The sequence below is a fragment of the Bombyx mori genome, chromosome 3 (assembly GCF_030269925.1).
Source record: "Bombyx mori chromosome 3, ASM3026992v2".
Lineage (NCBI taxonomy): Eukaryota > Metazoa > Arthropoda > Insecta > Lepidoptera > Bombycidae > Bombyx > Bombyx mori.
The window spans coordinates 9,504,424-9,528,821 of NC_085109.1; the positions used below are offsets into that span (position 1 = coordinate 9,504,424).

The 24,398-nt window shown below is 36.4% G+C and overlaps 1 protein-coding gene across 1 annotated transcript in view; it reads left to right on the top strand.

Moving 5' to 3' along the window:
- The first annotated feature begins 1,585 nt into the window (after positions 1-1,585).
- Positions 1,586-24,398, top strand: part of LOC105842405 (runt-related transcription factor 3) — a 46,523-nt gene continuing 23,710 nt past the window's right edge. Inside the window, exons 1-3 of the mRNA XM_038018936.2 lie at positions 1,586-1,709; positions 14,253-14,600; positions 17,190-17,406. Of these exons, the coding sequence (XP_037874864.1) occupies positions 14,415-14,600; positions 17,190-17,406 (403 nt within the window). The 5' untranslated portion in view covers positions 1,586-1,709; positions 14,253-14,414. The remainder of the gene's footprint in view (positions 1,710-14,252; positions 14,601-17,189; positions 17,407-24,398) is intronic.

Sequence of the window (24,398 nt, forward strand, 5' to 3'; positions counted from 1 at the left end):
GCACTACGAAGCTACCGGGAGCTTGTGAGGTTATAGGTTACTAGGTAGATTAGGTATATTATAAGGTTTTGGTTGTCATTTATTCACGTCATAACGTGACGGGCCCAAGGGCTTCGGAAAGTAGTTAAAAATAATGGTCAGTATTAAACTAAGAATCCTTGGATGAATAATATATATTTCAAAGTTAAATATACTATTATAATAAATTTTAGAATTATATGTGAACACAGTCTTACTATCCGGCCAGATATGGAGCCGCGAGCTGTCAAAATGGAGTGGGAAAAAAGGCGGGAATGCGGCGACGCTTTATGTGAGGCTCGTCATTGCGCCAGACAGAGAGCAACACCCGCGGTCCCTAATACAAGACAAGGATGTACAACGCAACGTGGTTTATAAGAAAACCCAAGACGTTGGGCGTGTTTGGCGGGTGGGCGTGTGGGTTCGTCTGCGTAGTGGTGAGCTGCGGCTGTGTGCGTGTGTGGCGACACGTTGCGATCTATTAGTGTGCGTGCCACGTGTCTGCGGACCGAGAGCCGCTGGAAGTGCTCATCCTTTTGTCAACAATACGCCGCTATATCGGCTTCAGACTTTAGTTATTAAAGTGCGCAGTTAAATTTTATGACGATATAAAATTTCCATTGTCGGCTGGCTCGAGGGTGTTCTGAGGTCCCTTATGCGGCGACTCTTGGCATTCGTGAAGCTCTTGTTTTCATCTGCATGATGAAAAGCGTAATTTGTATTCCAGACGAATTTTCTCATTACGCAATTTATACGTTTTCGTTCTGTTAGCGGTTCGTAGACTTTCGTAGCGCTATTGAGCTATGACAATGTTAAGAATCTTTAAGAGATGTTTTGCAGCAAAAGCGTTACTAAAATATGCAATGTACATCAAAATGTAATTAAAAAAAAAATTAAAATAAACTTCCTATTAAAGTTCTTTAGGCTCGTTTTTAAGGTTCAAAGTTTTTCTTTTTTCTTTTATTTAGTACTAAGTCTAATCGATTTGATTTTAATTTCAATGTTTTCCAATTTTACTTTTCGAAGTATGTCATGAAACAAAATGTGTTTATGAAAAAAGTTTTTGAATTGATTTCGGCTTTTTTCATTTGAAAAGATTATCAATGCAATTGTATGAACTTTTTTATTTCTTACGTAAAATAAATGACTAAATCAAATTCTTATTAGCTTTTTTAGCAGTTAACTACGTTGCTTAAGAAAAAAAAAACTGAAAGTTAATATAAAAAAAAAATACAATTTTGCAATTTTGTATCTGTCAATTTGATTTACTATTTATTAGTTAACGATCACCAAAGAAAATCTACATATTTATATCCGCATGTGTTCTATGCAGGACGCAGCATATTGTAAGACAATTCGCATGTCCCACACCTAACTATCTCTTTTAATACTACGTGCCGCGACACGCACACAGTGTCGCTTGCCCCCCGTGTAGTCGCGCAATGCATTTGTGTGCGCGGACTTCTTTCGCCTCGCCCTTGTGTGCGGGAGAATTTCTTTTGAGACGTAATAAGGGGACCGTTTCTTTCCCCGCTAAGGTTTTAATGTCGACCACGTTTCGGCCGCGAACGCGCGCGCCTCAGCGGTTACCGGTAAAAACTTCATTCTGACAACTTCATTCATTGTGACGGATATAGTGTTGTGTTTTTTTTTTTTTTTGGTTATTGTTGACAAAAGAATATAGAGCTGAGGTACGAATTTCAATATTAAAGTTTCGTTAATTAATAATGTGATGCGAGAAATTAATTAGTACGAAGTTTGTTTAAGTCCGCAAACTCGAGTTTGTAGGGCGGGCGGGTGCTCACTTGCGTGTTGTTTTCGCGAAAACCGCAGGTTCATTAGGCTAGGAGCACACAGAGCCGCGACGATTAAACTTGTAAGATAACGGCACATATTGTGATAACGTTGGGTAAACTGCTTGTAACGCACGGGTCATGAGTTTGATTGGATTAATTAAAGTTTTGTTTACATTTAAACGATGCGATGAAATATTATTTGAGTTGAGACATATAAAGATGATTTTATTGAGTATGTTCATTTTTGATATACGTAAGTTTTGTTTATCAAATTTAAAGTAAACCAGAGGTCCTGCAGTAGTCGAAATTCGACTATAATTTATTGGAATTGTAAGTTTGTACACTATTATGATTGTATTTTATACTTCTACTATCACAAATTTCGCCAAGACTACACTATAAAAAATGTTAACAAAGGCAAACCATATTCTATTCTCAATTTGGCAACAGACGTCAAGAACAAAAGTTTGACAATAAACAGTATGCATGCGTGTGTGCGTCAAATACATGGTATGTAGTGTATGTAATGTTTTCTTTATTGATTTAATGTATCTTTTATGCATTATTTAAAAAAAATATTAGCATTGTGCACTTCTTCTCTATATTCTCTATAAGTGTGGAAAATTTCATACTCCTCTGTCCGCGCAATTTTCGTAAAAAAGGATACAAAGTTTTTGCTTCACGTATTAATATACAGATGTACACATATTACACAACACACACAACTTGACTTATTGTTTTTAGAAAACTTAATCGCATGCTTAATGACTCAATTTGAACAATTTTACATTCAGACATATTTTTTTTTACATCATAATTTGTGATATAACTCTAGCAAAGTCCATCACATAGTTCATCACGTATTTTCAATGAAACAGCAACTTTTCATAAATTTCCTAACAAAATAAAATTCGTACAATTAAAAATAAACCCTAAACGGTACTAAATACATTCTACATTGCGTTCACCACACGCACCTTTACGCCATTATTTCTCCTCGGAAGCGGAAACTTGTTAAAAAGTAGCCGAGAACTGCCATTAGAGAGACTGTTCCCTAAACTCGTTGTGTGTAATTGTCACCTAAATTTTACACCCATTTTCTGTTTTGAGTTAGGATCTTCCATTCACGTTGAATGTTCAAAGACGATTGTTATTTCTTAAAAAGAAACACACACACACGCGTACCTTGAGTAATGGGTACTGTTTTTTATGAAATGACACATGTAATTATAGATAGAGCGGTAGGCTTCGGATTAGCCATAAGCCGCTTTCAGACTACGCTATAATATAATAGCATAATTATAGTATATAGTTCACAGCACAACAATATCGCACACCATACAATGTTATGGACACGTTCACACTGTACTGTACTATTACTGTATATTTTTTACTGGTGATAGGACCTCTTATGAGTCCGCACGGGTAGGTACCACCACCCCGCCTATTTCTGCCGTGAAGCAGTTAATGCGTTTCGGTTTGAAGGCCGAGGCAGCCGTTGTAACTCCACTGAGACCTTAGAACTGATATCGCAAGGTGGGTGGCGCATTTACGTCGTAGATGTCTATGGGCTCCAGTAACCACTTAACACCAGGTGGGCTGTGAGATCGTCCACCCATCTAAGCAATAAAAAATAAAAAATATTATTGGCTAAGTATAGGCTGCTATACTATATGGCACTATAGTATAGCGTAGTCTGAATGCAGCTTTAGTCCTGGAATTGTTGACACTCACCATTCGGTTGACTCATTAGTCTTCTATGGCCATAAAAAGACTAGGAATACTAGCAGTGATTATTGTGTTAGTTTAAGTTCGGTTCAGTTTAACGAATTTGTGAAGTGATGAGTTCTCACTTGAAGGATTAGATCTTAACTAGAGGTCCCGCAGTAGTCGAAATTCGACTATAATTAATTGGAATTGCACCTAAGTTCGTACACTATTATGATTGTATTTTATACTTCTATAATCACAAATTTCGCCAAGACTACACTATAAAAAATATTAACAAAGACAAACCATATTATTCTATTCTCAATTTGACAACAGACGTCAAGAACAAAAGTTTGACAATAAATAGTATGCATGCGTGTGTGCGTCAAATACATGGTATGTAGTGTGTCTAATGTTTTCTTTATTGATTTAATGTATCTTTTATGCTGTATATTTTATGCATTATTTTAAAAAAATATTAGCATTGTGCACTTCTTGTCTATATTCTCTATAAGTATAGAAAATATCATACTCCCCCGTCCGCGCAATTTTCTTAAAAAGGGATACAAAGTTTTTGCTTCACGTATTAATATATAGATTATTTCAGTGCTATTTATTGACTCTTTAATATTCTGGTCCAAGGTCAGCTGGATTCATTTAGTTAATCTCTCTATTGACTTTGAGAACTTTACATCAGCTAGTTCTTGATCCTACTTTAATTGGTACTAAAGAAATAATTAAATCTACTTTTACGGTTCAAAATTGTCTTTTATGTTATCAGTATATTATTTCCGACATTACGAATACTTTAGTTTTTGTGGTCATGAACAACAGTCGTCTGTATCCTAAGGTAAAATTAGTTATTAATAACGTCATTAATGATACGACTCGCGAAAATCGAACAATATACAATTTACTAGATATATGAAAAGTAAATACATGCTTAGTAATAATATTTTTAAATACTTTTTATTATGGACTTAATGTCGTATTTTTACATTGAAAACTATTTGTAATTTTACCGAATGGTAGATATACGTTGATTGATTATTTTCTATGAATTGGAAACTGCGGAGCATATGTTTAAGATAAAATTTTCTCTTTAGGGCATATTGTTCACACACAAAAAGATACAAAGAGATCTTAATTAACATACTAAAGCTCATGTTTCTAGAGTGTTGGCTAAACACAATTACATTTCACATTTTTATTTTCAATTACATATTTGAAAAGAAAGCATATTTCGACTATCTTAACTTTAATTATTCGAATTTTTTTTTTCATAAATTAACCTCTTTCGCTGAAGCCGTGAAATTTTTGACGATACGTAATACTGGTATAATAAATTCATGCATAGTAAGTCAAAAAGATACACAAACTATATATGGACTCGAAAAACATTACTCGGCTAATGGCACAGTCCGATTAAAAGTTTTCTATTTCAAATATAACATTTTAGATGATTTTTTTTAGTTTTGCCCATTCCTCTTATTAGGATAACAAATTCATGCATAGTAAGTCAAAAGGATACATGGATACACAAAATATATATGGACTCGAAAAACATTACACAACAAATATAATATTTTCGATAATTTTGTTATTATGAGCTATTCCTCTTATGGGGATTATACCAAATTTTACTAGAGAATGAGCAAGCAGTTTCAAATGGCAATTTCGAAGTTTGCTCCGATGGCGTGCGTCAAAAAGGAGTTGACGGTAACATTTAAAATAATTCCTCAGAGCACTCCCCGCGGTATGTACGTGTTCTAAAGTATACGTGTGTAGTTTTTGCCTTCAACCCCGCGTCGGAGTTAATGTAAACATAATTATTTATTTAAATGCAAACGTTCGTGTTATTATTCAATGCAGGCTCCGTAATGAGCACGCATTATTCAGGATTTATCTAGAGTAGAAAGGAGCGAGTGTGGTTCGTATTTCTACACTCATTATTTTTCTATTTCGTGGAGAATAACTTATGTATTGTTTGGACATTTTAAATGCCGTAACGTCATTATATAAGGGCGGAATTATGGTAACAGGACCTTGATTCTTGAACCAACAGATTGACATGTTTTATTTAAAGTGATAATTTTACGCCAGGATAGTGATAGACACGGGCTACCTTTAATCTCGAAATGATAAATTACACTAACTGTTTTCCTTGACCATGTAGGCGAAGCCGTGGGTGACAGCTAGTTATTATATAAAAAAGGTTTATTACAATGAACTTAGTTCAACCGAATACGCAACGATGACGGCATGGCTGCTCAGCCATCTTTGGCGCCAGCAAATATATTTCTATGTATATGTGTATATTAATATGACAACAGGCGCTATTTAGTGAACATTCACCATCAGTAAACAACGCACTCATATGCTTGTGTGTTTTTGGACGTAATACATGTAGAATAGGGATCGCAGCGCATAAAATAAAAGTTACACTGTTCTAAAATCTTCTGTTATAATAATAATAATTAAAAATTAATTAACACTTTTATTACGGCTTGCTCATTTTTTTAACCGTCATCGCCATCTTCCTTTTTTCTGTCTTTCTGTCTGTCATTCTATTCTCCCTTTCTTTCCGTTTTCTCTCACTCACATCTTAACGCTCCGTTCCACACTCTTTTCATACGTTCCGTTCTTACCAATCCTACATTAAGAGTAATAATAAATTATGTGTTTGCCCCTACACCGATCGTGTAAGACTGTAGGACACAAGTGGAGTCAACGTTAGCTTCACACACTGCTGCCCGGATCGGAAACAGGGCGAGGATAAGAATGAACCCCGCTGGATGAACTCTGTCCGTAAATTGTTCTATCATGATGTCGTAATTGATTTTACCAAACTTATTGGTTACAAATAAGGACAATACTTCATATTGAGTCTTGTTGCATCTCTTTCTTTCATATTTGTCTTGTCTCATTGTGTTGCTTATAAAATATAAGGCGTTTGTGTCGCCAGTATGTATAGCCATTTGCTATTTAATTCACATTGATTGTTTGTATTTGAAATCAGATCACTAAATGAGGCCGTCAGCGCAAAAGTGGCCTGAGCTTACCATAGTTAGTATGGAGATAATGAGGTTCGAATTTACCTTTACAATACTTCGTAAGCAAAAAAATACGCGCTAAAATGTTGTTTACAAAGTCATCTGTTGTCTATGTATTGAAACTAGGGATAGGCCGATTTTGCATCAAAATTTATTATGTTTTAAATAAATTGCAACACATAAGCATGAATATGAATTATGGGTTTTTTTTTTTTTTTTTTTTTTTTTTTTTTTTTTTTTTTTTTTTTTTTTTTTTTTTTTTTTTTTTTTTTTTTTTTTTTTCCACAGGGGAAAATCGCCGGATCCCCACCCGCGCGGCAGGTGGGGTATGTGGGAGTTGAACCTCACTAAAAACTCCTGCCGCTCACAACCGGCGCCCTACCTCGGACCGGGCCAGAGCCCAGTCGGGGCTATTGAAACGGCGGGACAGGGTTGACGCAGAGCACATTACATCCATCCCACCGTCCCACGGACGCCGGACCGGTGGCCGCCAGCGAAACGACCACCGGTTCCCTCGTTCAGCGGGCCGAGAGCCCGCTTTGATAGCGCCGCGTTACACCTTCCCCCAGAGCGGTCGGGGGAACGCGGTCTACCATCACCCGGCTTCCTATTGCGGGTGAGCGTGCAGAGCACGCCACCCCTCGTCTGGGTCCCTCCCCGCACAAAACGGGTGGGACCCCTAGCTCTTAGGGGGCCAGGTCACGGATACGACCCCGGTCCCGACCCCCTGCTCGGCGGCGGCGGGTTTCTGCGTAGTGAGGAGAGCTTTCCCTCACTCGCCCCGCCGCCTCCTTCTGCGAGATGGTGCACTCGCAGAAGTCGAGCATAGCCTTCCATGACTCATCGCCGCCAAGCATCGACGCCACGACGCCAGGCAGCGACAAGTCAGGTCCTATCTTTGCGACCAGGACACGGCGCTGCACCTCCCAAGCGGGGCAGACAGCGAGCGTATGCTCCGCCGTGTCCAGGTCGTGTCCACAATGGTGACACCTCGTCGTCGGCTCAGCCCCTATCCGGCGCAGGTACTTCCCGAAGCATCCGTGCCCGGTCAGCACCTGCACCAGACGAAAGGTGAGACGTCCCTCGCCACGATTCACCCAGTCATCAAAGACCGGGTAAACCGCCTCGACGGTCCGTAGCCCCCACGTGGGGTTGGCCAATCGCCTCGACCACGACTCGAGCACGGACCGCCGAGAATGGGCCTTCCGCGCCCGCAGCTCACTCTCGGGGACACGCGCCACGCCCCGAGCACGGAGCTCGCTGCGCCACCGATAGTCGGCAGCGAGCGACTCCGCCTCCAGCTCCCATGGCGGCGTCCCCGCCAAAACACACGCCGCCTCGAAGGAGACGGTGCGATATCCGCGGAATGAATTATGGGTTAGGTCACTTTTGCGCTGACCGACTCAAATATGATATCAGATCTGCAGTCTATACTTATCATGCTACAATGAAAATAAACTTCTAGAAGTTTCATAAATCAATAAACAGAAACGATTTAATATAAGGAATATTTGCTCAGCAGTCGAAATTCGAACTTAAGCACTGATACCACACCTTCCTTTGTTTCCTTATTAAAAATTTGTCTTGTTAATGTAAATTTTATTGATATTTGTTTAAAACATGTTCATTAACTAAACGAGAAGAAAATCGGTTAGCGAATAAAAGAGGGAAAACATCGAGCTGTTTCATCTTTGATAATTTTGTTACAGTTCTGTTAGATGTTGTAACGAATTGCTATTAATATCCGAATATTGGATATTATAATAACCATAACTAGTTAGATACCAATACTAGTTTACTTAATATTCAGTGCGACCTGTAACATTAGAAAAATACAAAACCCCAGACCTCAAATGACCCAGACCTAACATAATATGTAGTATCCGAAATTTATGTTTTTGAATAAATGTTTGATAACACTTTACATTGTCATGGCCACAAAGCTTAAATATAAAATTATAATTACGTGGACACTGGAAGGGAAATTTGGAAGCTAAGTTCGATAGAATTAGTTCGAAAATGAAAGAAAAGAAGAAGAAGAAGAGAAGAAAGAAGATGATATGGTTTCAAATAAAAAATCACAGTAAAATATCAAAAAAGAGGAATACAAGTTCCATCGGCATACAAAAATGTTGCAGTGAATATAAGCAAATCGAGATGGAGTTTAAATTTTACACATTTATCATAAACCAATCAGCCCGTTATCTGATTAGGCATTTAAGAGTTCCATTATCTTCTCTGCTTAATCAGACTAGCTCAATTGTAGCATGTAGTGACATTATCAACACAAGTACCGTTCATTTTTCAAGCTTAAAGATACAATAAACAAAATAGTTTGAAAACAAAATGTGTCGTAAATTGGTTCTTTTAGTTTACACCTAATTCAAAAATAGAGTCGTGCAAAAAATGTATTTCAATCTATTGTTGACTTACAGTTTTATTTTGGTAATGGTATGAACCCTATTACGTAGACTATAACTGTGCATGTCGGACAAGTAAATGTTCGATTCAATTTACTTATTTAGAATCGATATGACAAAGGAATTAAAAAAAAAATCAGTGTCAAGTATTAAAACGAATCGGTAGTGAAATTCTTGTCTATTTTTACCCTCAGAGGCGAGGATTTAATAAATGACGTCACATGATGGCGGATCGCATTCCACGCGTTTCTTATTTAACTGCCTGATTGTGCCTGATGTTGTTTATTGTCACCAATATTGAGCTGGGAAAGGCTCGGGGAGACTGTTTTTTTTTTAATTTCACTAAAATTGTTTTGACAGGGGCTGACTGAGAAGACAGTTGGATTTTATTATCGGTTGAAATTTTCGAATAAAAATTTAATGTTTTGGAACTATGTTTTTTTCCTTTTATAGTATGTATGAGCTTAAAAATAAAAGCCGAAACAGTTTTTTTATTGATCCGCCATCGCGATTTTCATAAAAGAAAAACGTTCTTTGCTTCGAATAGCCCATGTTATAGTATAAAGTTGAATCAGTTGAAAATCTATGAAAGTTATTCCTAACGCGTACAGCCTTAAAGTCAGGAAGTGTCTTGCTCCCGTCTAAGAGCGTCCATTTGAATATCTAAGCCACGTAGGGTACAGTCCGGTCGGATATTACATTTGCTAACCCATTTGTACCCGTCGCTGGTCGTAGGACGATCATTATCCGTGTCCAGGCTGTCCCCTGGGACCGCCCTCAGGAATGTCCCTCGGCCTCCTATTGATTCCATTCACATCTCTTTAAAATTGGGCCGATAATAGATGTTATTGGCGTTAGTAAGGGGTTCGCGCGTTCTGTTCGCACGTTTCGGATTACAAATTCGAAATTCGGAGCGAATTTTAAAATGAAAGGTTTGTAGAAAAGTTTTGTTATTAACATGCTTTAGGTTTTCGCGATCAGTGTAATCTAATGAATAAAATTGGAAGCGTTGAGTTGTTACGAAGTGAATGAATTTGATTGATTCGTGATTAATTTGTGTAAATTTGATTCAGACAATGAAATGAAATTAGTGGTGGTTTTTTTGTGTCTTGACGGAATTTAAACAGAGACTTAAAAATTATAAATAACCATTGGGCTTAAAATCGATTAACAAATGAGTTCTTTTGAGAACAGCAGTAAATTTACGTAATGACCGTAACAAAAAACAAATTCGCGCCAAATTTTAAATCGTTTTCGAATCCGTCGGAGCGAGAAGTTTTTATTAAAAATATCGGCCGAATATTAACGGCGAGCATTGAAACAGAAACGACTGGTGTAATGTATCTTTACCCTTCCAGTTCCTTTGTGGAAGGGTGGACGTAACGAGCATTACCCACTTGTAGGGAATGGGGTGCCCCACGCACATGTTTTATTATTTACGAGCATAGGGCCTTTATGCATGTTTTTACGCTAAGATTTTATTGCTGTCCTATTCATGAGCAAGATCCGCTACGGAATCTCGGCTCGACGATTCCGATTTTTATGTTTTGTTACTTTATAATGTGAGGATTTAATTCCTTTATTGTGTAAATCTAGGCTACATACTCTTAATTATTAATAATCACATTAGCTTTTCGTCCGCAAGTTCACCTGCGCACACGAACTACAACCTTGCGAAATTTCAATCCCAAATCCATCTTTTCGGGGTTACATTTTATACAATATGTATTTGAAATTTCACACTTCTCATTTTGATGAAAATGCAACATACAAACCATCTTAAAAGTTGACATCAACATAAAAGACGTCAACTGGCAAAATTTTAAATTCGTAGCTCAGTGACTTAGGCTCTACGTTGATGAAATAGACAGAGAGACAACATATAACAATAAATTGTATGTATAGTTGAAGTTTATTCATACTACATACATTTTCCTTTAGTGTGTTTCAAGAAACAAGATTATAAGTTTTGTATTGGGACAAAATTGCATTTTTTCAATTAACTTTCACAATTTTCGAGTGTCGCATAAGCTTTCATAGACAGACAGTCAATTGACACTGCAACTAGTGTTAGTCGGGTGTTGCTAAGAGTATCTATTAAACTGATCTATTTGTATAAATATCACGAAGCTACTAACCCCAATCGCAATTATTCTAAGGTAATATTTATTCTGAGCTATTACGAAATCTGTTTGCACGTGAATATTTACAAGCCTTTTTATGAGTGGAATCAAAGCAAACAGCGAGAGGCAGTAAAAGACATGTTGTCGGGAGTCCCCTAGTTGGGATTAAGTTTAACATCCCAATCGACATATCGCGTTTCGTGAACCTATAACGGCCTATTTGTACGCCTTAGGGAGCACGGGGCTCGGAGCATGGGAACAAAACGAGGAAAATTTTCGAAACATATTGTTTTGAGAAGAAATTTTTTGTCGCAATTTATTTTTCCACAAAATATAGCGAAGACAAAAAAATTGCATCGGTAAACATAAAACTTCGTACGTGTAAATGTTAATTTTTTTTTTTTTTGTTAAGTATTCATATTTGAAAAAGTTTATATTCGTAAATTATTTTCGCGCGAGCAATGTATATTACATTTCAATATTAGCCTAAAATAAAATACCTTTCACAGTATTTTCTCTGCAAATTGTATAGTTTTTCAACAACAAAACAAAAAAAATTACATGTGTGCAATTCACACGTGGTAGAAGTGAAACCTTCCAAAATTAAAATACAATTATCCTAAACGTCTTAAGTATATGTAAAATTTTGTCATTAGTAAATAATTGTAAGGTAGCGCCCTCTGTGAATTGATATTTTAATTTCACGTATAATCCTAAATTAAAATTCACTACAAGAGCTTTCATACACACGTTAGTATTAAAAAATCTCACAGATGGCGCTGTATTAAATAGTATGTATATTTCTGTCTCATTCTTTGCTGGCTTCATCCTACACATTTTTGTATTTGTGTCTCTTACCTGTCGTTTTTTCCGTTGCATCCGGTTTGAAATCACAACGATTCTAAAGAAGTTTTCACTTCAAAAATGCATCGGTGAACATAAAAACTTTGTACGTGTAAATTTTAATTTTGTTTTTTTTTTGTTAAGTATGCATATTTAAAAAGTTAAATGCGTAAATTATTGTCGAGCGAGCAATGTATATCACATTTCAATATGAGCCTAAAATTAAATACCTTTCACAGTATTTTCTCTGCAAATTGTATAGTTTTTCAACAAAAAAATGCATCGGTGAACATAAAAACTTTGTACGTGTAAATTTTAATTTTTTTTTGTTTGTTAAATATGCATATTTAAAAAAGTTTATATTCGTAAATTATTGTCGAGTGAGCAATGTATATTACATTTCAATATGAGCCTAAAATAAAATACCTTTCACAGTATTTTCTCTGCATATAGTCTAGTTTTTCAACAACACACATGGTGAAATGAATTGTGTATTGAAGATAAATAAATTGTATTGAAGATCAAAAGGGGTAAGATCAAAAGCAGTGAGATGACAATCGCGATGTGCAAACCAACCGTGCTTAGCGACACGGCGGCTAGGGTTCATATTCAATAACTATACATTAGGCTGTCGGCTTGTATCGAAAAAGTAAACAGGGAATTTTTCTTTGGGAAACTCGCACCAATCGAATTTCAATTGATGTAATGTTAATGTTTTACGGAATTCATTAATATCGTTGCAAAAATAATCCTGGAACAACCTAATATTTTCCCTAAGAAAATGTAAAATCAAAACCGAAGTTATGAAAAAAGTAAAGATAAATCATGGAGGGTAACGGAGCTTACAATCGCCACTGTCAACTATATTTGAACTGGCTATAGGAGTGGACCCCCAGGGAAGTGGAGAGTAAGCTGTTCCAAGCAGACCTGGTACTGTGGCTGATGAAGTGAAGACAGTAGGGCTAATCTTGCCCGAAGCAAAGCGCTTAGCCCTAGACCGATCGTGATATCGAAATACTGCTGGAGCTTTAAACTTATGGCTTTAAGATCTTAAACAAAAAAAAAAACAATAGGAGCCCATAAACATCACTACGTGAGCGCCACGCCGTCGCCTGTCTTCGGTTATGAGTGTCAAGGTTCCTATTCATATTCGAAATTCCAATTTTAGAAACGTTAGAAATAATATAGTGAGAATAGTAAATGTAAGAACTGACCCTCAAAGTAGCGTTGATTGTGTTTACAACTCGCTTAAAACAAATAATAAATAAATAAAAATACAATGCAACTTAAAAAAGTTCCAAATCTTAACGGATTAGTTAAGAACAATAATCAAATATGCCGTCGTAAGACTAGGGGCAAATTTATTTAGTCTGCACTAACTCTGAATTGTAGTGCTACTGCCGCCCCTTTTAGTACACGTATTGTGGGTACAGAAACCTTTTTGATGGCGCATATTTTATTCTGCCAATAAGTCGCGGACGACTTCAAAGAGTCTGTGTTCTCTTTTAAATGCTTTGAAATTCGGAAAAAAGTCTTTTTACCAACCGAATAAGACCGAAGTCGTGTTACGATTTTATTTTTTAATAGGTATTTCACACTTTAAGACAGTTAGACGGCAGCTCACCGCTCTTTGCCAAGCGATCACCGGAGATCATAGGTAGTCACAAAACAAATTCCGATGCTTACTTTGAGCCATATAATTGAAATCAATTGGTAAATAGGTATATATAGAGCGGTATCCAACCTTCCGAACTCGCAAACTTCCTTTTAGTATGTGTGTTATTTTTGATTCATTAAGCAGGAGACAGGTAGAAAAACACGTGAAGATTTACGGTAGAATCTAACATGAGCAGATATAGTTCACAGTTTCAAATTCGCAGGTATATATGTAGTAGGTCTGTTGATTAAGAACCAATGATACTATATACATATTTTGATTAAAATTATTTGTCTAGATTAATACGTAAAAAGTTATTATATAGCATAACCATTTCTCGTCTTGACTTTTCAAAATATTGTACTTTAAATTTTGAAAGTTCCAACGCGTCTTCAGTTTAATTATATTAAAAATTAATTAAGGTCTAAGCGTAAATAAAATTTTTATGGGATTTCCAATTAAACACCGCGATAACAGTTCAATGTTCTCATCAGGTTTGAGCCCCGTGAGCTCACCTACTAGTTAAGGCTACGCTGATGTAGCTTCTCAAGACTCTCATCTTAGGTAACAAAATAAATCAATTTTAATGAATTGCAAAGTATATTTATTAACCGTTTTTTATTTATTTTCAGATCTCCATTATGATTCTTCGGAACGAAACAAAACCTCTCATAATCATCGAGTTCTCGATTCTAACTAACCACATATCGAAATCCCTAGTTATGTGACAGACAATGTGTATATAGACTAAGAACTCGTTATGAATGAATAGTGAGTAACAGTGAACTGATAAGATGCATTTGGCAAGTGAAGTGAGCTCGACAACCAATGGCTTGGGGCACGAGGCTCCGTCGTCAAGTTACAACGGCGGCTCGCTTCCGAGTCAACCATTGACTGCCGAACTGTTGGCAGAAAGGACGTTAGAAGGTTTACTGGCAGACCATCCAGGGGAGCTGGTGAAAACCGGTAGTCCTCACGTGGTAAGTTTCCGCGGTTGGAATGATGAGATCGTAGTAAAAATAATTCTTAAACATATTTCAGTTAAACTTTAAAAAAAAAGCATTTAAATTATGCAAACTAAAATTATCTTTTTTTATATAGTGATCTTGGTATATCCTATCATTAGTCGGTCCTTGATACGTGTGCAATTTTTTGAGTTAAAGTTTGTCGATATTACAACAAACATATACTTCCCAAGGACGGTTTTTTAATTGTTAGGTAGAGATTGTTAGTCGTTTCATTACAATAATATTCAATAATATTTAAAAAGTCATATCATTTCCTAGATGAAAGAGAAACGTGTATCAGAGATACTAACATTTTTGACGTGATAACTAATGCCTTATAAATCGATGAACACCGGCTGCACGCACGAAAAAGTGTCACGTTCCCATTGAGCCTGAGCGTGCAAGCGAGAGCGCAGAATAAGCGATAGAGAGGCACGATCGGCCTAAACGTTAATTTAACAAAAAAAAATGTTATTTTCAATCAACTCCTTCTTTGTGTTATACACAAAAATGATAATTCAGTGATAATAATTCAATTCAATTCAATTCAATCATAAAAGTAGGTAATTTTTCATCAATGCAACACCGATTTTACAAACAACCAATTTCTATTAATACAAAACGACTTTGCCTGCAGTATCTATCAATGTCGATTCTAAAATAAAAGTTTCTGTAGAACATTTAGAGGAGCTTTTTAATTCCACTTGAGTTATTCAGATTGAAGACTATCGATACGAATAATTCCATGAAGTGCTTTGTTATTTTCTATGCCCGCTTTCATCGATAAAATAACAATCGATAAAATATAAAATTTACGAAACTACATATAACGAATATTTTCGTAAATCATGAGATGAATTGTGAAAATATTTTGATCGTGATACCTACGCTTGAATAGTCTATTAAAATGGAACACAGCTTTCCATTAATGGCTCGGTGGAGTAGTAGTTAGTAGACGGTCGTGAGTTCTATTTCCACATTTTCACACAGCATTCGTTTGATGAACAGGCTTGTTTGCTCTTTGTCTGTTAATTAAGTTTCGGTTGTTAACATCCGTGTACACATGTATTTTTTAAACGTATCTAAATAAGTATATCAGTTTCTGACTCTCACAGCTGTTCACAGATGCCCGTGTCCTCGGTATTTTTTTATTTATAATCATAAAAACAGCCTATTGTCGTTGTTTTTGTTATTTAATGTTGTGTGTTTTTATTTATTTTGCGTACAATAAAGCATACTATCTCTCTCTATATCTTAAAGAAAAACATCAATAAAATAACGTATTGTTTTATAAACAAAGAAACGACTTTTTTTTTTTTTTTTATTGCTTTGTTGCTTAGATGGATGGACGAGCTCACAGCCCACCTGATGTTAAGTGGTTACTGGAGCCCATAGACATCTACAACGTAAATGCGCCACCCACCTCGATGTATAAGTTCTAAGGTCTCACTATAGTTACAACGGCTACCCCACTCTTCGAACCGAAACGCATTACTGCTTCACGGCGGAAATAGGCGGGGTGGTGGTACCTACCCGTGCGGACTCCCAAGAGGTCCTACCACCAGTGATTACGCAAATTATAATTTTGCGGGTTTGGTTTTTATTACACGATGTTATTCTTTCACCGTGGAAGTCAATCGTGAACATTTGCTAAGTACATATTTCATTAGAAAAATTGGTACCCGCCTGCCGGATTCGAACACCGGTGCATCGCGTCATACGAATGCACCGACGTCTTATCCTTTAGGCCATGACGACTTCAAGACGTACAAGACGTACAAAGTTTTCATGCTTTTTCCTGTATATTTACTTCATAATATGGTCTTTTTGTGTATTTTTTTAAGCTTTAACTTTTACACGTATAATAAGAATGTCGTTGTTGTATATTGATGATTTATTCCGTGCATTAATTTAGGATTATGGTCACTCTATTTCTGTCTGTCTCTTGTAAGCACATAACACCAAACGAGCCGTGAGCTCTTTCATTAATCTAAGTAATAAACATAATTATTAAAAAAAAAAACTTCTACCTAAGCCGAAAGTTCGGTTTTCCTCCCGCTGTACAGGGAAGAAAGTGTAACTTTTTCTCCCTGGGTACAAGTGCGCATGCGCGTTAGTGTCTACATCTGCTCTCACGCAACTAAAATTCTCCGCCATTGTTGTGCTCGGGTAATTTGCAATATTGTGTTTAGTGTAAAAGTGAAATAAACAAAAGGCAATAAAATTTAATAGTGTCATCAGACAATTCTTATTCAATCAGTAGTAGTTTATTTAAAAATAAAAAAACAGTTAAATTGATTTTTCATGAGTATGGGGATACACGCCCCCCTACCCCCGTCAGGGCTTCAGCCCTGGAGCCCACCGGGGCTTCGCCCCCGGACCCTGACTCAGTACTCTACGAACTTTCGGCCTGGTAGGAGAAAAAATGTAGTATGTGCACCGCAGGACAAAAGTTGGACATTTCGTCCCGGGTGTTTGCCACGGGTGGCAATTTTACACGCGGGAGGAAATGTCCAACTTTTCTCCCACAATGTACTATTTACGTAATATTTCCTGTCCTAGGTATGCACAGTTCTGCCGCCGCATTGGCGATCGAACAAAACCCTACCGGTAGCGTTCAAAGTGGTCGCGCTCGGGGATGTTGGGGACGGCACGTTAGTAACAGTACGCGCAGGCAACGACGAGAATTGTTCGGCTGAACTGAGAAACTGTACTGCAGTAATGAAGAATCAGGTGGCTAAATTCAACGATCTGAGATTCGTTGGTCGAAGCGGAAGAGGTGAGTCACGTCGAGAAAAATAAAACAAATGACGTAACTTGTCCAGCTTTTGTAATTGCTGGGCATCTTAATCGTCTCAAACTTTTTCGTCTGTGTGTTGCATGTCGCGTGACGGTCGGCCGCAGAGTAGGGATAAAGTGAAAGACGCTCGTCAGAGCAGCCAAGGCCAATATGGCGGCGCCTATAGTTCGCAGCAGCTGACCGTGCAGTGTATAGACTATTACTCATTTGTGCTAGTGCTCCACGTTATTTTGTTTTTGTTTTTGTCAGTGTTTAATGTAAATTTTATTTGTCAGAGTTAAATGTCTATAATGTGAAAAAAAGTTTCATAAAACCACACAATCCTTTTTACATTTAAATCTACTTTTCATAAGTACATCAGTCGCTTATGAATAGGATATTCGTTTTTTGACCGGCTGGATCGCGTTTGAATCTGCTTGTCAATGCAGAAGACAAGCTAAACTATTTTCGCGATACACAATCATTTTATTTACTAACTAGCCTTGGTCATTGATATATAGGAAGGGTTTAAATTTATAAGAACAATGACGTTGCATTTTGCCGAGCTAAAAAGTTGTTTCTCACTTTAGCATTTTTTTTTAAATTTACAAATAAACAATTGTCACCCTTAATCATTTCGTAAATGCGTATTACGATATACTTATTTATGTTTGTGTATATAAGAGATCTGCTTAAAGATTTACGGCATAGATTTGGTGCAGTAGGGTCTTAACAGATCAATTACCCCCATTGACTTAATATTCGTACAAAGAGAAGACCTGTTGAAATATTCAGTGACTGGGGCTTTGTTTTTGAGTGCTCGCCCAGGGGAGACGGAGATTTTTATGACTATACGTCTGCGTTTTCGTGGATATGTTTATTTATGAAAAAAATATATACACTATCTCACGGGTAACAAATAGATTAAATTTTATTTTAGTGTTCGTTTGTTTTGAAAGTATTTTTGTTCACTTCTAACTTTGCCTAATGAGCCCCCTCAAAAGTAACCTAACATCACGATTTTGTTCCGGAATGTGAACGTTATTTAGTATAAGCGAATCATGTGTCAACATGCGTGGGGGGACATTAGCACTATGATGTCTATGGGTTCGGGTGACCATTTATGAAACAGGTAGGCCGTGAGTTCGTTCACCCTGAATATAATACAAAATTTTTACAAAAAAAAAAATGAAAACCTGCTTTAGCTAAATAAAATGATAATATTATCAAATGTAGGCTAAGTCAATGAAATATGCATAATTATTACATTCAAATACTACTTACGGGTCAGATCTTAATAAAAATTATTTGGAACCACGTGAGAAGCGTCAGTTTTTAAATAAGCATCAGAATCGGTTTTCCGTGAAAAAAACTTCTGAAGTCAAAAACACATTCAGTAGAATTCAGAACCTTATCCTCTTTCGAAATCGGTTAAAAATATTCCCAATTACAAAAATGCCATACTGATAAATATATTTTTACTAAATAACTTGAGTAATATATCTATTTATGTATACTTCTTGGCCGTGTGGTGAACCGGTCAAGTGCCTCATTCAGCGTCGTCTGATCGTCGCGACGTTACACTTGTGGTGATTCGGAACGCGATAGGCGATTAGTGGCCGATTAGACGACCTAACAATACACCCTGGGGATTACTTGGAAGACCCGACACTAGTCCATTAACCTTAGGTCTTGTGAGTCATTGCGAAGAAAGTCAAGAATACAGTGAAATATTTTATTTTTTATTGCCCGTGTAGGCAGATGGGCATACGGCCCACCTAATCGTGAGTGGGTACGGTCGCCCATAGACTTCAGCAATGCCAGGGGCAGAACCAAGCCGGTGCCTACCGAAATCGGTTGTAATTTAATAATACATATTGCAATCACATTTTACTCAAAGAGTGTTATGTTGTTTAGTGAATCAATTTAAGCTTACGCCGAAAAATAATAATTTGGGTTTTAATTGGTATCTAAAATAAAAAACATTTCGTTGAAGTTTAATTGGAAAACTAGCTACTTTCATTTGCCACAACTAAGTCGTGTGATTTAAGAAAAGAAATAGACATCTCCGTAAACGTCCGTTTTTCATATATCCATTGATCTAAATGAACACCAAAAAGGCCAAAGTTTAAGTTTAGGGTCGCAAACATCGGAAGAACATCGGCGAACTGTAAACTTTCTTCGCATCTCATATTCAAATAGTGCAGGGGAGCTAACGAAGCGAAGGGGAACGCGGGGCGTGTGGGTATAATTCGCCAAATATCCGAAGACCTTCTAAAACTAAGCCAGTAAATATTGTTGGCATGTCAGTTCTATTTTGCTAAGATAATACTCGGTTGAACTTGTAAGAAAATATCAACATTAAACTTGTGACGGGAGCCACCCGCATCAACAAAGTGTGTCAGTCGAAAGTGTAGTTACGTTTAGTGTATAGTTTGTTTTCGTCAACGGTTCTATATTCATTTTGTTTTTTTTTTTAATGTATCAATATGGTGATTACGATACTTTCTCTTCTCTAACCTCAGTTCTGCCCAATAGCTTAGAGTGATTAGTTCGCAATACGCGTACCAGGAATCTGATGATTTTGATTTTGATGCTCATGACTATTCATCGGAACTATCTCGCAAAGGCCGTTCGAGGCCTTAACGCTTCCAGGTATGACGATTTCCCATCACCTCGGGCTGCGTTTCATTCAGTCTCGACCCAAGAAAGTGTCATATCTATACATCTCAAAATTTCAGCTACCTATTTTTTTAGGTATCACACAACGGTTTTATCATTGGAGCAAACGCATAGCGTAACTTTATTTTATTACATTTGAATTGAATGAATTAATGCCCTCACTGCGATATGTTTGTCAATAAATATGTAAAATAAATTAATCTATGAACAGTTGCGTGCTACATGGCAAAGTGCAATGTACTGTGCACATTAGGTTAAACGAAGTTTAGGAACTTGTATGTGCAATGTCCATGAGTAACACTTTTCAACAAGATCCCACAAAACGTTCAACTACTACCTGTTCATAGATTTAAGAAAACTGTCAAGGAACGTTTGTGCAACAAGGCATATTATAAAGGATTTTTTACTAGATGACACTACGTGAGAATGAGGCGTTCGCTCCTGGCCTTTTCATTTTTCATTATTATTATTATTTATTTGAATTGTATTTTTCAACTTGTTTTTTCGAATACTGTGAATATTTTTCCTTATTTAAAAAAAAAAGAAAATATTTGAAAAAAAAAAATGCCCGCTGAGTTTGTTTCACCGGTTCTTCTCAGGACTGTGGCTTTTTTTGGAACCGGTGGTAGAGTTAACATTTTCATTTATATTTTGACATTCAACAAGTGTGTTTTTGATGACATCCAAGTTGAAATAAATGATTTTGAATTTGAATTTGAATTATAACAGTGACCACTGAAGATGAGTTGCATGCTCATATTCTAGCAATGGTTGTAAACAGGTAGTATAAATACAATATGATTAAGGTAGCCATTGCCTACTTCTAAGTTCATTGCCCCGTTGAATTACATGTGTGTTACATAATAATCTATCAAGCACATCGACTTATATCGTCGAAAATAGTTGACCCAAAGATATTAAGTATACTATACGAGGTTGATTTGTAAGACATTTGTTGCAATTCGAAAGCTTCGCCCTCGAGTACTTGCACTTGACGCTTGGAATATAGGGCGAAATTTCCCATTATTTAAAGGAAAGGTCCCATTAAAAATTCCTTAAACAAACAAAAGCTTTCGGATAGCGTGTACAAGAAAAAAAAAACCTAATATAGCCCAAAGCGGCGAGAAAGTGGAAAAGAAGTTAAGAGGTGTCTATTTGTCACGTTCCTTCCTGAATAACGCTCTGCTTTCCAATTAAGGGTAAGCGCTCTCTTTGTTTATCTTAAATTGCGAGAAAATCTCACTCAAATTATCGAGTGAAAAAGACTAAGGGGGATCGGTGCCCTGTTGAACACAACTTTTGTTTCGTTCCGGGATAAAAAGTTGCGTATCTAACGCTGTGGGTCGGGGAGTTGGGAATTTTTAATAAGCGAAAAATTTAATGAGGGCCCCGACCTCTTTTCGCGACTGTTTGCCGTGTCAGCAAGTTGGGGTGGTCACTTTCCCACATATTTCCTCTCTTGTTAGCCATAATAATGCATTTAGTCACAATTTCTACTGTCGAACGTTTTGAAATTTAAATATTCGATGATTGACGAGGATAAAAAATCAGAAATCCTGTAAATGTATTTTTTCAAATTCGTCTTTGCCTAGCATTTCTGGTGCTTTTTACTTAACCAGGGAACAATATTGCTTGTATTACATTACCTTACGGTCTGCCTTATAATATATCAAGGATTAACAATACACGAGCTTTCAGAGGTCCTTGCATTAGACCACTGAAAACAGGTTTGTTCTGGTCCGTCTATCGCATTGGCAACCGTTCGCTTGTATTGATTCCTTTCAACAACAAACCATTCTATGGAGTCACTCTTCGGCTATGCTATATGAAAGTTACATATTCGATTTTTCTGGAGAAATTGATGAAATTTGGTTCACAGTCCTCAAGGTATTGTTTTCCGGCTCCTTATTTCAAGAATGTATCTATCTTCTTCTTTCCTATTTCATATTGCGTCTACGTCTCTAAGCATTTGAGTATTAAAGAAGATAATATCACTACATTAACTTTTGAATAGCAATTGAATTACGAAACTCCCGATAAAAACCTTCAGTAGTGTAGCATAAATTCTTTAATCGTACCTTAAAGCCGAGGGCTGTGCAGAATAGGCCAATTTACCGCACCAGTAGTCAAGGCGCGACATGTACTAATCGATTGATTGACCCTCACCTTGCCGATAAAAATACGGCCCTAGGCTCGTTCGTCCCCGGTCTCCCCACGCGGAAGCTCTTTAATTGCCCCTCACGTATCTTATTGGGTATTTGTAAATCCGATTGTCATGATCGTGTCTTTTTAATTAAATGATGAACGTGGATGGAAAATGAGAAAAGCGGTTTTCTTTGGAAACCTGAAAATTAAATTGGACGTATGATATAATCGATATAACATTTACATTTTGTAAATACGCGTACGAACGATTTGAATTAAGTATTTTCTTCGCTTTTCTCTAGTTGTAGACATAATTAAAACTACTATTACGGTGTGAGCTCGCATATTATTACGATAATATGATGAGAATAAAAAAAACCTTTCGAATACTTTAACAGTTTCATGGTGAGTCGTCTCTGGCCACGAATTTAAAACGCAAAAGTAGTTTTACCTGAATTAATGGTGAAGGAATACTAACTTATCTGCTTAGTGCTGTCTGTTTGCATCATAGTTTCTTATTTCTATACTGTTGATGTATTATGTGTATGTAAGTACCTATATATTAGTATGTCTTGTATGTAAGTATGTAATTGGTATATATTTCATATTATATGTAAACGGTATATATTTTGTTTATTGTATGTATATATTTTCTACAATAATGTATTTATTATCTATAAGATAAGATTCGCCTATTGTACAAATGTATCTGCTTTTTTGATTGTTTTTTGAATGTAAATTGTGTTTTGGTGTGCAATAAAGTGTATTCTCTCTCTCTCTCTCTCTCTATCTCACTCTAAGATCGGCCTAAAACAAATTCTAGTCTAGAGTTGCCCAACATGTCAAATTGTACAATGGATATGTGAGCTCCGCACACCCTCGCCCTTGGCAGGAGGTAAATTATTTTTGAATAGAGCAGCGGCGAAAAAGATCTTAGCTTCACCTTCCGTTATTAACTGAAGGGGCCCTTTGATGCAGCACGAGCCCTCACAAACTAATGATTTTAAATTCGCCCAGTTATTTTAAAGCATCTCGGATATGTTGCGGGGATTATTATGGATATAAATTAGCTCGCGAGAGGATGTTAACGTAATGGAGTACGCGCATTAAAAATATGAATGGGTTGTTGTTACACGTGGCTAGGTAAGTATGGTAATTTAGCAGGCTTTTAACGTTAATTATACGTTGTTGTGTATTCGTTGCCCTTTAATTGAAAATGTTTATCGCTTTATTAGTCAAGCGAGAATTGTTCTTTACGGAAATGATTCGAATTATGAGTTTTCATTTAACTAAACTTAATTTTTATTAGCCATCGAGAATTATGAGTTTTGATTTAACTAAACTTAATTTTTATTAGTCAAGCGAGAATTGTTCTTTACGGAAACGATTCGAATTATGAGTTTTGATTTAACTAAACTTAATTTTTATTAGCCATCGAGAATTATGAGTTTTGATTTAACTAAACTTAATTTTTATTAGTCAAGCGAGAATTGTTCTTTACGGAAATGATTCGAACTATGAGTTTTCATTTAACTAAACTTAATTTTTATTAGTCAAGCGAGAATTGTTCTTTACGGAAATGATTCGAACTATGAGTTTTGATTTAACTAAACTTAATTTTTATTAGTCACGCGATAATTGTTCTTTACGGAAATGATTCGAACTATGACTTTTGATTTAACTAAACTTAATTTTTATTAGTCAAGCGATAATTGTTCTTTACGGAAATGATTCGAACTATGAGTTTTGATTTAACTAAACTTAATTTTTATTAGTCACGCGAGAATTGTTATTTACGGAAATGATTCGAACTATGAGTTTTGATTTAACTAAACTTAATTTTTATTAGTCAAGCGAGAATTGTTATTTACGGAAATGATTCGAATTATGAGTTTTGATTTAACTAAACTTAGTTTTTAATAAAAACATATTACATCGGTAATTACTTGTGGTATGGTAAACACTATATATCAACGTTATGTATGTAAAGTGGCCACGTATTCTTGATCCAAGAGCTGTCGTGTGAGATTAATCCAATACATTGATATTTTGATTACACTTTTCTAGAGCTCCGCTGATCAGTACATTTTTTTTATTGCTTAGATGGATGGATGAGCTTACGGCCCACCTGATGTTAAGTGGTTACCGGTAGTCCATAGACATCT